Source organism: Notamacropus eugenii, chromosome 1 (genome assembly GCF_028372415.1).
Source record: "Notamacropus eugenii isolate mMacEug1 chromosome 1, mMacEug1.pri_v2, whole genome shotgun sequence".
NCBI lineage: Eukaryota > Metazoa > Chordata > Mammalia > Diprotodontia > Macropodidae > Notamacropus > Notamacropus eugenii.
This window is the reverse complement of record NC_092872.1, coordinates 152,975,484-152,994,100: the sequence shown is the minus strand read 5'-3', so window position 1 is coordinate 152,994,100 and position 18,617 is coordinate 152,975,484. Positions and strand designations below refer to the sequence as shown.

The 18,617-nt window shown below is 37.8% G+C and overlaps 1 protein-coding gene across 4 annotated transcripts in view; it reads right to left on the bottom strand.

Annotated features, from left to right (window-relative positions):
* The window catches only part of PCSK6 (proprotein convertase subtilisin/kexin type 6), a 249,589-nt gene that overhangs the window by 123,565 nt on the left and 107,407 nt on the right, over window positions 1-18,617 (bottom strand). For all 4 annotated transcript variants that reach the window (XR_011968543.1, XM_072616874.1, XM_072616871.1 and 1 more), the window contains exons 8-9: window positions 15,573-15,785; window positions 6,911-7,011 (exon numbers count right to left, since the gene is read on the bottom strand). Coding sequence is in view for 3 of the 4 variants with exons in the window: in XM_072616874.1 (XP_072472975.1) it covers window positions 6,911-7,011; window positions 15,573-15,785 (314 nt within the window). In the remaining variant the exon portion in view is untranslated. The remainder of the gene's footprint in view (window positions 1-6,910; window positions 7,012-15,572; window positions 15,786-18,617) is intronic.

Below are 18,617 nucleotides of genomic sequence, written 5' to 3'. Positions count from 1 at the left end.
CCTGCCCATTGGTATTTTCCCTACTTTTATACCTATGTTCTGTCAATATGCTTTTAAAAGAATAAAATAATGATCGATATTCCTTCTGATTTCTCTGTCACCAGGTGTTCTTGAACCCTGGGTTCATTTCTGGCTTTTATTTTCATACAAGATAAATGTGTTTTACCTCCACACTGCTTCAGCTCTCCAATAACATGGCCTCATCATCACTTAAAACTGTTAAACCCCTGGGTCCCTAACTCTGAAATTCCCCGCACTCTCCACAAGTCCCTCTCCTTCCATAGATATTACTCCTTAACTTCACTTCCTTCATCCTTATTGTTTAACTCCAGGCCTCTGGCTCTTCAAATACTAAGCCCACCAAACTTCTCATGGCTTCACTTGCCTTTCTACTTAGCCTGGACCCCATGGTCAACAATGTTCTTATAACCAACCCCCAAGAATCTTTTACCCCTTTCAACTTTTACTTCATCTCTATTTTGCCCAAATAGCATATGAGGGGTTTTTGGTGTCTGTTTTCTGTGGGGTTTTTTGCTCCATAGTTGCTGTGCTTTGCTGGACAAATTCATAAAATCCTGATTTAAATTACATAATAAGTTCTAATCCAAACTGCATAAAACATAAAGTCATTATAGATTCATGTTATGCAGCCTTAGTAGGACCTTTACAACTGTCTGGCAATTGTTTTACCCATCTCTTGTTGATTTCCTTCATTGAAGTCCTCCTCTGATGCCTCTATATGGCATGGAGTTGACCTGAGCTTTCCAAGGCCAGTACAATGGCCTACCATGCTACCAAGCTTTAAATATGGACCTGGTGATGTTTTTATGCCATCTAAGAACAAGTCTAGCTTAACTTGGAGCGGTTCGTTACCACAGTAGCAACAAGGTGATCACAGTAATCCACAGCCATTACCTACCCAATGGTTATTTGGACTGGAGAAGGGAACATCTACTCTGTCTAAGTTACTAAGTGTTAGCTCTGAACTCCTGTTGAATCCCATAATATGACTGATTCAAAACTCTTCTATTCCCTTCTAACTCCCCAACTTTACCTTACCTGTCTCACTCTCAGCAGATAAGCCTGCTTTCCTATTTACCCGAGATGACTGAGGCTATCTAAAGTGGGCTGTTGAGTCTCTTTGAGGGTAGTGGAAAAGTAGAGGTTATTGTCCAGCTCCTGTGGCCTGGATGCCAGGGTAGGTCAAAGTCCTGGGGTGGGGTCTGAGGGATAGTTAGGGAGGAAGCTGGCAAAGATTGATGCTAAGAGCACAACAGGAATGGATGTTAAGACCCAATCTGAACTGAATCAGGTAGAGTAGGTGAACTGGTTGATAGAAGATGCTGGACAGAAGTCAGATATCATGAAACCAGAAGATAATCCGTAGAGCATAGAGCTCAAGGAAGGACATGTTGTCATGTGACAAAGATTCCCTGGTTTTGGTTTCTTTTTGATGGAAAGCTTGGGTCATGAATTTCTTCAACTGTCTTCCACAAAATTTATCTTTGCCATCTTTCTCACTTCACTCCTATCTCAAATGAAGAAGTTTCCCTTCTCCCTACGAAGGCTTTTACCTTCATTCCATCCCCCTTCTGGGTCCTGCTCAATGGGTCATGCCCAATCTGTTTTGAATCTTCAGCCTTTCCCTTCTCCCAATTCCTTCCCTTCCAACTAAAACAATGTTCATATCTCCACTAACCTGAAAATCCTTTCATCAACGCCTGCTTCTCCCTTATCTTTCGGCTTTCTTTTACTTTCTCACTTTTTGTAGTCTACCCTGTTTTACCTTCCTTCGTCCTATTACCTCCTGTCTTCTCCAGCAAATTGTTTCCACTATAGTTGTCCTTCTGTTTCTCTAATCTTCAATCACTTCCTATCCTTTGGTTCTTTCCCCGTTGCTTACAAACATGATCCATCCTTCTAATCCTTACAAACAAAATGATTTATGATCCCTCCAAATATAGTCCGATATCTCTTCTTCTTTTCTGTTAAATTACTTGAAAAATATATATTGGGTGCCTTCACTTTCTCTCTCTCCTTTCACTCCCTTAACTACTACACAATGGCTTTTGACCTAATCAGTGAATTGAAACTACTCTATCCAAAATGACTAATTATATCTTAAATGCCAAATCAAATGGCCCTTTCTCAACCCCTACACTTCTTGACTTGTTTTCAGTATGTGACCTTGTTGACTAGTATCCTTCTGGGTACTCTCCAGATTTTCATGGCATTGATTTCTCTTGGTTTTTCTCCTGTGTTTCAGACTGGTCCTTGTCAGCCTCCTTCACTTGATAACACACATAAACAGTGGAAATCTTGAGTCTTCTCTTTTCTCTTTGTTTTCTTACTTAATCTCATAGGCTCCCATAGATTCAGCTATGGAGACAACTCCCAGAATTAAATATCCAATCTTAGTCTCTTCCTGAGCTCCAGTTCTATATCACCAAATACCTAATAGACAGTTTGAATTAGAAGTTGCATAGGCATCTGAAACTCAACACATTCAAAGAGTACTCATTATCTTCTGAATTTCCCTATTACTATTTTTGGCATCAGTATCCATCCAGTCATGCAGACTCACAACTTTAGCTCATCCTTCACTGCTGCTTCTTACACCACATATCCAAACCATCACCAAAACTTGCCTTTTTTTAAAATCTCCACATGTCTAAAACATATTCCCTTCTCTTTACTCATATAACCACCACCCTAGCTTGGTCTTTCATTACGTATCACCTGTACTATTGCAATGCCCTCCTAATTGGTTTCTCTGCCTTAAGTCTTTTGCCTCTCTAGTCCAGCCTTCACAAAACTGCCAAGATGACTGTCCTAAAGAAGAATTCCAGTGGGCTCCCTGTTACCCCTCATATCTAGTATAAAGTCCTATGTTTGGTATTTAAGACTCTTCATCTTGTTTCTTTCTATTTTTTTTAGTCTCTTTACACATTGTTGTCTTCCATGTATTCAATCCTGTCATACCAACCTACTTGTCATGTTTCACGCATCACAATCCATCTTCATATCTTTGTATCTTTTGAATGATATCCCCCATGCCTGGCATACACTCCTTCTTCACTTTTGCCTCATAAATCCTTGGATTTTTCCAGATTGAGCTCAAAACATCACTGTCTGTAAGATGTCTCCTCTAGTCACCCAGGTGTGAATGCTCTAACTCTAACTCTAAGGTTACCTTATATTAGCTATTCTGTCCTCTCTCTCTCTCATTTCCTCCACTACAATGTGAGTTCCTCTTGAAGGCATGGACACTTTATTTTTTCATTGTATCCCTAGCATTTAGCAAATACTCTGGAATCAGCTGATTCCTTACCACTTCTCACTACCTAGTAATCTGGCTTCTGTGAATCAGCACAGGTTTGCTATATAAAGGTCACCTGCTGCTCTCACAAAACAACCTTAATATCTAGGTTGACAGAACTACCTGGTGTGGTGGTAACAAAGGAGGGAACATGGTAAACCTTTTAGCTTACAGCAATGCCAACAGAGCCCAGAAAGGATGGGCTATGACTAACATGTCAGTGTTGTTAAACAAACAGCACCAGGGACAAGGAAATTGTTTAAGACAAGTTGTTGTAGAGGCAGCTTGATAAAAGCAGAAAGAAACATGGATTCAGAGTCTGAGGACCTGAGTTCAAATCCTAATTTTGACATTTACTAGGTATGTAACTTTGAATAAGTTGCCTCAACTCTTTGGGTCTCAGTTTCCTCATCTATTAAATGAAAATTGGCCTAGATGATTTCTAAGGTCTTTTTTCAGCTCTAAATCTTATGATTCTATGATTTTACTGAGAGTTACTACTTCCTTTCAGGATGTATTCTCTTTAACTCTGTGCTGTCATCTGTGGCTTTGCACTCTGTTCTTGCCCTCTGCCTCTTGCTCTCTAGAACTTGGGACCTTTGGCTTGGCCCAGGGCAGCGTCTGGTTTACTCTTTTTTAAAGAACACATTCTGAACTTCTTTCTGCTCTTTTCTATGTTTTAGGACTTCATGTCAGATTGATTCTTGGCCTCCAATTTTTTTCCTCTTCAAAAATAATTTCTTTATAGGCCCTGATGGCTGCTTTCAGTCCCATGTACATATTAACCCTATTCACACCCCCTCCAACTAGTTCCCCTCTCAATAAAGTAGGCTGGCCTTTGCTATCCAATTTGAGAGGAAAAGGGCAAAATTATAGGGGAATCCCATTTCTTCTCTCCTCTTTTACAGGAATTACCAGATAAGAGGGGTGCATTATAGGGACTGGAGGGAAGATTCTATCAAGTTCAATACTGCTTTGATTTCAATTACAGGGGAACCTGAGGGACAGTGACACTTGCCAGGGCTCCCATTCAGAGTATCAGAATAGTAGAGAGGACAATACTTCTAGGATCTTGAGGTGACAGGGAGAACACTTGGTACCTCCCACTGAGTGCAGGATGCTCAAGGGCTTTGACAAATAGATTAATCAAGTGACAGTTACTCACTCCAGCTTTTTTGTCAGGTGAGTCAGATACAGGAAGAAGCCTGGTGCATTTTGGGAAAAACTATCTACCCTTAGTGTTGAGAAAATATGTTGTGAAAGTCAATAGGGTGAATGGAGGGAAAGTGATTGGAGGTTGAAAGAGAGAGTACAGTTGTGGAACACATGATAACTAGTCCTCTGATTCCTCTTTTGTGTTGGGATGTGTATGTGTTTGTGTGTCCATAGGTATTGTTTTTAGAGGGTCTGTATTGATCTGGGGTCATGACTTGGGCTGTTCCAGGGGCCTCATACAGCACATATTAGAGCAAGAGCATGAATTGTGAAACTGGGTTCTAGGTCCAATCTAAAAGTGCTGCTTATCTGAATGGTACTAGCCAAGGTTACTTCTGGATCTCCCAGTGGGTTTCATGGGTAACGCAGAGGCAGGAAATGAATAGGGATTTCCTTATCACTTCAGGGCTAGATCTGAATTTTTTTTTTTCCAGTTCACTTACAGAAGAACAGGAGCAGGAAGGAAGAGATCACGTACCATATCATATAATACTTGCACCAGGGACTTCCACTGTATTTTTTTTTTCTGAAATCCTCATAGACAGGAATAATTACTGTGGTACCTCTGAACTCAAGGTTTCCAACCACATATTCATAGAATCATAGATCCAAGTTGGAAGGGACCCTAGGAATCATCTAGTGCAATTCCCTCATTTGCAACTTACCCCCTAGTTAGAGGCAGAGCTGGTACTAGAACTCAGGTTTCCTGGTTCCCAGTCCAATGCTCTTTCGCAGGTTCAGGAATAAAAATGTCAGCTTCCTATAATAAAAAAAATAAACTGTGCCTAACTAACTGAGGCTAAAAAAACTAATCATCTGGAAAGTTTTGACATACGGGGTAGCTATTATGGCTTTAGAACAAAAGACATGAGTCCCAAAAAACTATAAAACCAAGTTTCTATTAAGAAAATCCTATTTTCTCTCTGGTTTTCATGATAGAGTTCTAGGATTGCAAGTCATAGGATCATAGATTTTTGAGCTAAAGAGGACTTTAAAGATTTAGTCAAACCTCCCCATTTTTACAGATAAAAAGATTGAGGCCCAAAGAAGTTAAGGAACTTGCCCAAGATTACACAGGTTTTAAGTGAAAGAGTTGGGATCCAGGATGCTTTCCACTGAACTACACTGCCTCATAAAGCTAGAGAAATCCCTTGGAAAAAGAAATTCCATTACAAACTGAGTCATCTATTTCTTCAGTAAGGTTCTATGTGCCCTTGTCCACTTGTGGACATGAGGTCTTCTTCCTTTTAGGGAATCCCCTGATTTCATACTTCTATATCTCTGGCATTTTCTGCTCCTTCTCTCCATTTGTGCAAGAACTCACAATAGTTAATAGAATGAGACATTTGGCTTAAGGGCTGCCTCCTAACATCTTTCCTAAACCAGGCCAAAAATTCTTTAAAGTAATGTTCATTTCTGTAAAATAAACTTACTTCCTGTAAGTTCAAAATTTTATATATCATTTGGTTTAGAATTACCTTTTTTGCAAGCATATATTTCTGAAGAACAGCTGACATGAGGAGGACAACCCTCTGTTTTTAACGTGCGTTACCTATAACACAGGGTTTACTTGCACCAAAGGCAGAAGAATTTGATAGTTTACGCTACTGGCATTGAGCAATAAATTCATTGCAAGTTTTCCAAAAAGAAAAGGGGAGGAAATGTAAAAAATAAATAAATAAATTGCTGAGTGTATGGATGCAACTTTCCCTGAAAATAACAACTTATTTAGAGGTTTTCAAGAGCCTCAGGACACAGAAACTGACCTATTTGTACTCAAACTAAAAACATTTAATAGTCTCTTTGTTAAATTCATAGTAATGATATTCTATTCCAGTTAGCTACAGGCATATTAACATCTTTAAAAATACATAATGAGAAGTATTTAAACATTTTAAGAGTTCTTTTTAAATCTTTTTAAAATCTTAAATCTACAACAAATGGATACAATTAATGACCAACGTGTTATGGACCATTTACGGTGGACATTGGCTTTAAACAAACTAACATTCTCTTATGACCCTGAGAAGGCATATACAACCAATCCTCTCCTTTTCCCACCCCCATGCACATACAGACATCTTTTAAGTTTCTTTGTGGCCGACAGCCAAAAAAAACTCTTAACATTTTACTAGCAATTTATTACCATTAGGAAAGCTAATGTAGTACAAAGGCATTACCTTAGTGTATAACACAGAAAGGGAGACAGCATTGCTGTCATTAATAGGGCTCAACTATGTCTCCACAAGCAGATTAAGTTGTGTCTGTCCTCATAAAACCAAACACATATAGCGTTCTTATAGTCCTAATAACAATAGGTCACATAAGCACTCAGCATCGATTGCTTTAAAAATAATAATAAAAGTGTTAACTTACTTTGCTTCTAAAGCCAAGGCAATAATGCCAGCCACCATCGGCGCTGACACAGAGGTCCCTGTGTGGCCATCGGTACAGCGCTGACGTAAATCAGTGGTGACCTATGGGCGAGAGGATCACAGGACACGGTGAGGTGCCTTCTGTGATTTTGCTTCAGAGTCAACAAGACAGATCTGAGTTCAAGGAGAATGAGAATTTATTTAAGATGTAAGAATATGAGGATGTACATGGCAGGAGACCTTTCCCAAAGGAATGGGCAGTTTGATTTAGAGACCAAAACTAAGGACAAAAACTAATTAAAAACTTAAGAGTTTTCGAGTATTTCCAGTTCTCTTCATGTAGTTATTTTGTTTTGATGTGTAAAATGTGGATCATCAAGAACCATGACTATTGGGGCTATGAATGTGGGTAGAAAACCGATAAGTGTCCATCTAACATAAACAGATATGGTGATATCGTATATTAGCTTGACTGTTCCTGAAAAAAATCAAGGCTACTTCCCACTTCCATTCTCCTCTGGGTTTCTGGGCACTGTGTTTCTCAGTCATTGCTATCTAGTGAGTCACTATACTTGCCAGTGGCATTAGCAGTTAACATGAGTCACTCTAGCACTTTAAAGCAATAGGAAATATCTTGATGAGAGTTACATCCACGCCTCTCATCTAGGTGACCCTATGATTCAGAATAGCACTTTTGCCTTCACATCAAAAGAGATCATAGGTCTAAGTTCTCCACCAGTACTTTCTGTACAGACAGCTACTGTCTGAGCTCTGAGGCTGGCTATGCAAAGCACATTTTCTTCTTCGCAGAAGCATGTAAACTTGGAACAATCTCCCACTCCCACTTATCAGTGAGTTAGCAACAACAAAAAAAAAGAGTTTATGGTCTTTTTAGGAAAGGAGATGTGGAATCTGGTTTCTGAACTCCCACTTCACTTGAACCTGAGTTCTATGACCTCAGGCTGTGGTAGCTACTGGTCTGTCATATGGTGTCCTATCCTGTCAGGTATTTAGATACTGTTGTTCTAGTAGGAGTGAAACATTAGGGAGTTACTTCTGTTGCATTCATCCATGAATGTCTGGGAAGTTATTGCCTATCTTCAGCTATATTTTCCAAGAATTATTTATTATCTCAGTTGTGCACTAGAATGGAATGGAAAAGCATCTATTAAGCATTTATTTAGTATGGATCAAGTTCTGGGGATACTAATCAAAAACAGGCACTTCTGCCTCTCAAGAAGCTCACACAATCTAACTGAGACCAGACATAAAGGAAAGTTCATGTTTATATTTAGTTCATTACAGAAAGGCAGAGTAAGGCTTAGCCAAGGAGAGTAGCAGGTCAAATGATAAAAGCCAAAGGATCTTGGGGAGTACTTGCAAGGCAGATGATCCCCTACTCAGAGGATCATGAGTTGAAGGGTACAATTCCCATTAAGTACTTAGAATTCTATAACAATTCTTCATAACCTTTCAGAATGACCCCCCAGCCAGATGCTCTTGAAGGTATTATAGAATCTCTTCATGAATGTTTTGGTGTATAAATGTAGGGGGTAGTACGTATGCAGACTGGTGAAGCAGGGAAACTGACATGTCGGACCACATCCTTTGGACAGCAGAAAATCATGTGGGGGATTTCATGGGAATTCACTCTCTCCATCCCTGCCAATATAACTATGACAGCTGGGTAAGAGGGTAGGAAACAAATGAGAAGAGCTGTGGCAAGTATCTTTCAAAGAATGAGGAAGAGGAGGGTGTAAAGGACAGTCTGGGAATGTGCCAGAGAGATATACATTCCTCCTAGTTTTGCTAAGTAGAATTCTACAATTTCCAGTAAGAGTTTTCCTTATGAAAGAGCATGGAAAAGCTCAGCTGTGAGTGATGGATAGATGGAAAGACCAAGAATAAAACTAGAAATCCAAGTTACAAAGGAGATATTTTTACTATGCCGGAGTGGTGTGTGTGTGTGTGTGTGTGTGTGTGTGTGTGTGTGTGTGTGTGTGTGTGTGTAAACTGCCCAAGCTATCATTATATCATAGGAAATTGCCACTAAGCATATTTTCCCTTATTTCTATTCTCCCTGAAAACAAGAAATTCTTACTATCACATCATGTCTAAGAGAAAAGAAAGTCTTAATTGTACCAAAGCATTTACCTCTTTCTAACCCTTGCACACACGCAGCACCTATTGAGTAAATAAAGCTATGCCGCAGCTTCCATGAGTTGAGAAATACCATCTAAGCAGCACAAAGTCTACAGTACACTCTAACACATGCTCCAACTGGCATTAGTTCAGTCAATAGGCCCGTGTCAGGCTTCAACATAAGCTTTGGTTAAATAAGACTTGAGCAAGTCAATACTTAAACTTGGCCAAATTCAACTTCATTCAACAAGCATTTACATTTATTCAATGCTTACCATATGTGAAGCACTGGGGATAGAATGGTGAAAGTCAAACAGTACCTTCCTTCCAGGCTCTTATGTTCTAAGCATGTTTATAGGTAAGTAAAAAGATCACACGATCCCAGTTTTGGAGATGCAAGGCACTTGGATGCCATCTAGTCCAATGCCTTCATTTAAAAAAATTATTAATTTTTCAACTCCCTAATTTTAAAGAGGTTAGGAGAGAGAGATTAAATGACATCTAAAGTCACACAGGTAGTAAGTGGGAAGTCCCCTGTGGCCTCAAATCCTTTCATCTTTCTACTATATTATGCCACCTATCAAGAAAGGATTCCTATAGTAAATGGCACATGAGCCTTAAAATAAACTAAGGATTCATTCTAAAAGGCAAAGGGGAGGGAGAAGCATGGGGAACAGCCTATACAAAGACAAGGTGGTGGGAGAGGAAATGTCAAGTCCAAGCTAATTTGTCAAAGATACATAATGCATGATAAGAAGCAATGGGAAAGAAGCCTGGAAAGCTAGGCTGGAGGCAGGTTCTGAAAAGTTTTATATACCGCAGTGAAAAGTTTGTATTTTATCCTAGAGTCAATAGGAGGTCATCAAAGGTTCCTAGGTAAGGGATATGCCATATTCACACCTGTAATTAAGGATGATTTGGGCATCCCTGTGAAGGAAGCCTCCCAGATGATTGTCCTCAGAGAAGGGAGACGCTAGAAGCAGGAAGACTAAGTAAAAAGCTCTTACAAAATTTTCAGCAAGAGGTGAAGATGACCTAAACTAGGGTGTTAGTCTTACAGGCCAAAAGGACACAGATGTAAAATGTGTTATATGGACAGTTTACAAAATGTGACAACTGATTGAATATAGGGGTGAGGAAAAGGGAAGAGGCAAGAATGACTCTCAGGTTGTGACCCAAGGTGGTTTGATGATATTGATGCCTATAAGAGTAATAATAAAATGTGTAGCAGGGGTAGGTTCAATGAATTTAACTTGGGCACAATGAGTTTGGGATGGGATATTTGGGTGGATATATTCAAGAAAGTCATTAGTGGAATGCAAGAGCTAAGGGGGAAGAGAGGACTAGATAATATTTGGACATGGAAGTTCACCTTATGAAAATGATCACTGAATTCATGGAGCTGATGAGATCATTAAGATGTGAATAGGGCTGAGGACAGAGCCCTGAGGCACACCCATGCTTAAGGGATAGGGCACGGATGCCTAACCAGCAAAGGATACTGGGAAGGAGCGATCAGAGAAGCAGGAGGGAAAGCCAGCAGACAAACATGTAATGAAAATCCAGGGAGGAGAAAGTATCTAGGAGGAGGAAAGTCGCCTATAATGTCAAAAGATGCAGAGAATACAAAGGGAAAGACTTTGAAAAGGCTAGGAAATGTAGCAATTATGAGATCACTCAGCTACAGAGATAAGTTTCATTGAAGCCCTAGGGACAGAAAGGGGATCAAAAAATGAATAAGAAGTGACAGTGTTAGAAGAAATGAGTGTAGACAGCTTTTTAAGGAGTTTGTGAAAGGGAGAAGAGCCAGAGGATAAGCACTTAAGTGTACAGCAGGGTCAAGGAAAGGTTTTCTAGGGATGGAGAAGTAAGCCCCAGGCCAGTTTGCAAGGCAGCAGGGAAGGAGCCAGTAGATAAGGACACCATTCACAATCTCAGCAGCATATCCTGGGAACATATATTCCAAGAGAAAAATAAAATACTACATTGAATTAATAACATAGTAAACTAGTCAGAGTCATTGCCAGGCTGTGCTGAGAGCTATTATAGCTGACCTTTCTGGTTGGTTCAGAGCAGACCAGAACAGGAAGCTTATGTGCTTCTACAGAAAAACATAAAAATAAATTTGCACATAATTTCTAAAGATGTGGCTCAGCAGCAGGGGTAATAAAGCAATGCTAGTGAGCTTTAAAATTAAACTGTTTCTGTCTAACATTACAGTTTTGGCCTAACCATGTGTAAAATAACCCCTTTAATAACCAATAATTTGAATTATGTGTTAATTTTAAATTTAAGACAGTTTAAAAAGTTAGTAAAATATCAATCTTTAAACCCACCCAAATATTGTTCTAAAAGACTGTTTAGATAGATCAGAGTTAAACTAATGCTCATTTCCCATGAGTTTATAGATTTAAATTCTAAAATACTACTTTCATGTACAGAGGAAAAACCCCTATAATTATCAATGGATAATTGATGAAAATAGAGGACATTCAAGAGGTATCAAAGTGAAAGTCTGTCTCTAAACACCCAACAAAGAGTAGTATCTTTTCCTCACTCCATTTACATGTGGAAATTGAACTTGTTGAGAGAATGCCAAGCAAAACATAGAATTTCAATTATAAAAATGACATCTAGTCCATCACTCTGGTTGTATAAATAAGGAAACGGAGGGCCAGAGAGATGACACAATTTGCCCTAGATCACAAAGCAGTTTTGTGGAAGAGATAGAACTAAAACCTAGATCTCCTAATTCCTAGTCCAACTATCTTTTTGCAGCATCACAGTTTTGAAACACCTTGACCATGGCCACCTTGATATCGTTTGATAAATGCATTATTTCATGGACGTAGATCACAGTCCCTTCACATCTTCTCATCCTGTGCAATTCCTGTCTGCGTATTTCCATAAGTCATTTTCAGGAATCCATTCAGTACATTGGAAGTCTTTTTCCCATTCTTTTTAATTTTTAAACAGAAGGTATTAATAGAACAATTCTGCTGTTTTTATATTATCTTTCATTCTCACTGCATGATGGGCCCACCATCTTTTATGATCTTATGTGTTGTCAATAATGTCTTTTTATTTATCTTGGGCAAACTCTTGTTAGTAAGCGCCCCAACCTGCTTATGGCCTTCAGGAAGCTTTCCCTAAACCCCTCAATTCCAGTACTTTCCCTCTTTTAATTATTTCGTATTCATCCTGTATATAACTTGACCTGTGTATATTTGTTTGCACGTTATCTTTCTCATTAGTTTGTAAGCTCCCCGAGGTCAGAGACTGTCTTATGCCTCTTATTTTATCCCCAGAGTTTTAGCACAGTGCCTGACATATAGAAGGTATTTAATAAATGTTTATTGATTGATGGATTTCTGCTGTCCTTTGGATTATTTGTAAAGTTTGATTCTCCCATGGCTTTCTACAATTCATAGTCATGTAGCACTACCAAAACATTGGTGTTAAAGAAATGAGATTTGTGTATGATGAGAAATTAGGAATCACTTAAAGCATTCTACAATTTTTCCCAAAGCAATACAGGCCAATTTCTCTCTCCTGCTCAATTTTAGACCCTGGTCACTGATCATATATAGGTCTTATCTAAGATACATTTTGCTGGTCTACCTTAATTGGTCCCCTGTCCAGCTCCATGTCACTGTCTGCCCGGTAGCAAGTATTTTTGCGGGGGAAGGGTTCAGTGGATATACTCAATCCCTTTCATATTACAATGGATTTCCTGAAGTTTTGAGGAATCAGTCTTGAAATAATAGTTACAATGTCCTATGTGGACAAGAATATTTAGGGAACTTTACCATCAATGGGAAATCCTTTTTTTTGTTTGGATTTTTCTACATAATATCTTCCATGACACTTCCATGATACGTAACTTGTGGTACAACATAACATATTATAATATATCATAAGGATATAAGTGCTTTGTGAAGTACGAGGGGCAGAAACTAAGTTGATTTCTTTTGGGGGGGGGCATAAGCCATTCTCAGTCAGAGTTTAAGGAGATGAGTAAGTAGGTATGGAGATGATAGTGGATCAAATAAGCTAGTGGATCAATTGACATAATATACATAAAATGCTTTACAAACCTTAAAGCACTATTAATACGCTAGATGGTATTATTTTTTGAATTGCTTTAAAAAAATTGTTTGGAGGCAAACATGTTTAAGTGACTTGCCCAGAATCACACAGATAGTAAATGGCTGAATTCAGATTTGAACTCAGGTCCTCCTGACTCGAGGCCAGGTGCTCTATCCACTGCACCACCTTGCTACCCCTCAGTCACTTTTTAATAATAAAAGAACAATCTATTATCCTTTCCAACATTTTGTATAGATGAATGAGTGGAAAAAATAAAACATTTAAGAAGTGCTTTTTGGAAAGTAATCTGGAATTATGCCCTAAGAGTTATTAAACTGCCTATATACTTTGACCCAGCAATACCACTACTATATCTGTTTCCAAAGATAATTAGGGGAAAAGGAAAAGAATTTATATATTCTAAAATTTTTATAGCAGCTCTCTTTGTGGTGGCAAAGAACTAGAAATTGTGGGGTTGTCCCTCAATTGGAGAATAATTAAACAAGTTGCGGTATATGATCATGATAGAATATTACTATGCTATAAGAAAAGATGGGCTCGATGATCTTAGAAGAACATGGAAAGACTTGCATGAGATAACAAAGAAATGATAATAACAAAGAAATGGGTAGAATAAAGAGAATATTGAATACAGTAATAACAATATTGTTTTAAGAACAACTTTGAATAAGTCGTTTTGACTTGTAAATACCCAAATTAACTTTATAGTTATATGTTACATATATATATATATAGTTATATAAGGACATGTGAAGGAAGAAGTTACTTGCATCCAGAGAAAGAACTGATAAATAGAAGTAGTATGTTTTTTTTTATATATGGCATATATATACATACACATGTGTGTCTAATGGTAGCCATCTCTAGCATGAGGAGGAGGGGAGAAAAAAGAAAAAAAGAGGAAAAAAGAAATTTACATGTTAACTTTAAAAGGAGTAGCAAATTGTACATCATAGATTTACAGTCTCATGTGCAGTCTTTTTTTTTATTATACTACATTATGGAAATGCTTGTTTTATCCTATACGTTAAAATTTTAATAAATAATTTTTTTTTAAAAAGTGCTTATTGTATGCAAAGTACTGTGCTAAGTGCTGGAGATATAAACAGAAATGTAAGAGATCTACTTCTCAAGGAGCTCAAGTTCTAATGCAGGAAACAGCATGCAGAAAGTTTCACCTGCTAGTAAGATGGAAACATCCTATGGTCCTAAGGCTGCAGCAGCAAAGATGATGTCCTTAATGTCACTTCCACTGATAAAAACATATGTGTATGTGACAGTGCCAAGGACTTTGGTAGCCAGAACTTCCTTTTCTGGGTCTTTGGTTGTAGTGGCAGCAGACTGCAGGAGAAGTTGCCAGGGAAGCTTCCCCTGGGGGGAGCTTCCCAAGATGATGACTGAAAGTACAGACAGGGCTGGAAGCATTGCTATTCTCAAGGTTCCTGGATTCAGGGTACCAAATATTATTCCTTTGTTTAAGATAATTTGAAAATTGATCCCCAAGTTTCTCAAAATTATGCTTCTCTAGCAAAAAATTCTTCTATATTCGTTTGGTTCTATGGACTTGTTTTTTGTTTTTTCAGATTTCTTAAGTGACCTAGTCACTTTTTCACAAGGTACATCAGGTACTGAGGGGGCAGAATCTAAATGTAGTAGTAATGATATTTGCCCCTGTTCAAAAATAGATGACCATAAAAATGCTAATAGGTCTGTTCTACTTTGAATTGCTTATTGCCTCTTTTGGTTTCATATACAAATAAATACTCTTGGGATTTTTTAATATATTTGGATTTCTTGCTGAACTCTCTTTAGGATTGCTTTTTTCAACTGCTACATTTTGCGAGGTGATGCTGTTTTCATCCTCCTTTCTTCTCCATTAAGTTTTACACATCTAAATAGCAAAGGTGTTGACCTTTGCTGCCATGTTTTTCTCTTACAAGGAGATCTGTGTTTTCTTGATGAGGTAGTTCTTAGATAATTTTGATCACTAGTCATGGAAGTTGATTTGCTTAGGTCAAACTTCCCATGAAATACCATCTTTCCTTCTGTCCACCATCTTTTTTTTTTTGCCAGAGTTGATAGTTTATTTAAATTGCTTCATAATCACTATTTTTAGATACTGGAAACCCTGTGGATTTTGGGTTTTTGTATAAATTTCAAAAAGAAAGCCCAAGAAAGTAGAAATGAATCTGTTTTCTTCTTTCCTGAATTTCAAAGTTCTATGACTTATCTTTACATTTAAATAGCTAATTCTGAGGTAAAACGAAGTTACTGATGACAGAATAAACATTCTGTTCTGCCCATCTGACATAAAACATCAACTATCTTTCCCAAGGAAAGCCCAAGGTGGAAATTTTACAAATCATTTCATAAGTTCTTGAAGTGATTAGAAAGAAGCACGTAGAACTTACGATTTTTCCTTCATAAAATGCTCCACTGCTGTAGGTTGTAGCCAGCGTAGAAGCACACTCCTCAAGATACCAAGGTTTATAGCCATTCTCTGTGGTACTACTGACAGAGATAGTGTATATGCTATTGGTGTAGCCGTCACAGGAGCAGTAATCACCTTCTCTTCCTCCATTTCCTGATGCCCAGACAAAGATGGAGCCCAAGCCCTGGCGACCCTGAAAATTAAAGATGGGCTAAGTGAGGGAAGCAGGTTACTAAAACAAGGCAGTGACTTCACTCTAAAATCTCTAGTGGTGTTTTCTACTAAAAGAATTAGAATTTCACATCCATTCTGATCCTCCTCATTACCCTACCTACCTAAATATAATAGCAAAAGCATAGAGGCAATATTTACACTTAGTATTTTTGTTTGAGGTGACAACCTCTGTAGAATAAGGGAGAGGCATGACTATACTCTCAGAGTTTCGAAGCAAGGATATAAGTTGTTTTGGTCACCACTCATAATATTATGTTTTTAAAACCCACTGTGTTCCAAATAATATACAAGTTGTCAATTATGACTAAATTTAACCCTTTAATTGGGGATCCAGAGATGTAGAATTCTGGTATGAAATTAGTCTCAACAAGTAACAGCACAATGTAGTAGTTAGCATGATGAACTTGAAGCTAGTAAGACCTGGATCCAAATCTCCTTTCGGACACTTACTAGGTATGTGACTATGAGAAAGTCACTTAGCCTCGCTAAGCCTCAGTTTCCTCATTTGTAAAAATTAAAGGATTAAAATCAATTATCTCTAAAGTCTCTTCTAGCTCTAATTCTAGTATTGTATTAACATTTTAGGAAGGAAAGCACAAGTACTAAAAACTGAAAAAGGGGAAAATGATTTAGAAATGGGAGATCTCTCTTTAAATAAATAAAATGCTATTTTCCATGGGGGTCTGTGTTGCTCCTTGATGGTCTAATGAAAATAATACAAAACCATACCAGCGAAATGGTAGATTCAAAGAGTAAAACTGAAATATATTTGGTGTATTTGTTGTTTTTTTTTACAATACACATGAAAACAATGGAAATGACAGGTAGATTCTAGTGTAATGCTCCTCAAGTCACATAGGATGTATCTATACATACAACTGTGTTGTCAATTATTTTGACTGTAAGAGAATGGACAAACTAACTGAATTAGCCTAATAGAAATAATCAAACAGCTAAAAGAGCTCTGCTCAGCCAAAACTACCCAGAACCACACCATCAGACCCCACAAATCACTAAAGTCTTAGCCACCGCTTGCCATTCAGACTCAATGACATAAGTTTTCCAGACCAAATGCTAACCCCAACTGAACTGGAGGTTAAGACATATGGTGAAGTAGCACTATTGCTCTTAATTTTGGTTAACTCAATGTTAGATCTGGAGACAGTTTTCAACCTCAGATCTAAAATCTTGTTTCTAATTTAGGCTGAGGTAATTTTAAGACCCTGCTCTTGGTAGGAAATACCAAAATCACGTTCAGAAAATTAAAGCCAACATCTACCATGTATGTCTTCCTGTGCAGTAACCCATCAGATAGTTGTATTTATAGATCAAATGGTCTGTCACATTATTTTATTTTTATCACTCTTTGTATTTTCTCCAGCAAGGAGAAACTAACAAGAATATAAGAAAAACTTATTCCATTCACATGTATGGTCTTTGCATATAAGTTACTACACTATAAGGATTCCTTTCTAAATAAAAGTGGGTTTGTCAGACTTGACTAGAATCATTAACACAGCCAAAACATGAGTAGAAAGGCTATTCACATTGATCTGGTGAGGCAGCCCTCTGGAACAATGTACCAAGTAATAAAAATGATGCTGAGGATGCTGATAACAGCAGCTGAAACTTATATAATCCTTGTAGGTTTGCAGAGTACTTTACAGTATTAATTCCTTTGATCTTTACAACAACCCTACGGAGTTGGTGCTATTATTATCACACTTTTGTAGATGAGGAAACTGAAGCTAAAAGACATTATTATGTGGCTTACCTACCTAGACCACATATCCATGAAGTGTCTGAGGTAGAATTTGAACTCGGGTCTTCCTGACTCCATAAAACATTTGTGCATATACATGATCTCCAAAGACTTGAGGACACCTCAAATCAATCCATCCTCAATAACCCAATTCAAGAAATATTTCTTGCTTATAGTTAATCTGACTTTGAAGAATATTATCCCCCTCCCCAACATACATTCAACAAAGTTGTTTATAAGTTACTGTCATTTCGACGAAGTACAACATGCATCACTTTACTACAATGGCAGTCCAAATGATCTAAACAGCTACATACTCTGGCTAAAGTCGAGCCAATAAACATTTATTAGGCACCTATTCTGCCAGATGGCGTGGTAAGCACTGGAGATACAGAGAAAGGCAAAAACAGTCCTTGTGCTCAAAGAACTCAGTCTAATGAGAGAAATGACATGCAACAATACATACATAACACATGTATAAACATATACATATGCATACACATGTTTAGATATCTATATTATCTCCAATTTACATTAAAGATTTATGTACACATATTATCTGCAAATGCTTATATCTCTAAATAGATGCATGTAGACATATGTATATATATCAATATATAAATGCATGTATATCAATATGGAAATATATATACATAAAATAAATTGGAGATAATCAACAGGATTAAGGAGGATTGGGAAAAGCTTCTTGTATAAGGAGAGATTTTAATTGAAACTGGAGGGTTGCCAAGGAAAGGCAAAGAAGAGGAAGGAGAGAAATAGCACAGCTTATTCTGTTATATATTTAAATAGAAGTCTGTTTACCAATTTCTCAGTGTGTGTTTATGACCTGTAAACTTGCACATTCTTCAAAGCATCAACAGCTAAGGTATGCATTTTCATGGGCCATCGCTTCAATCGCTTATGGTAGAATATGAAGGTTTTACATGAAGTGTAAACCCTACCTTTGAACCTGAATATTCTATTCATTAAAGTCACAACACTGACCTGATCAAAACATCCATCAGCTTT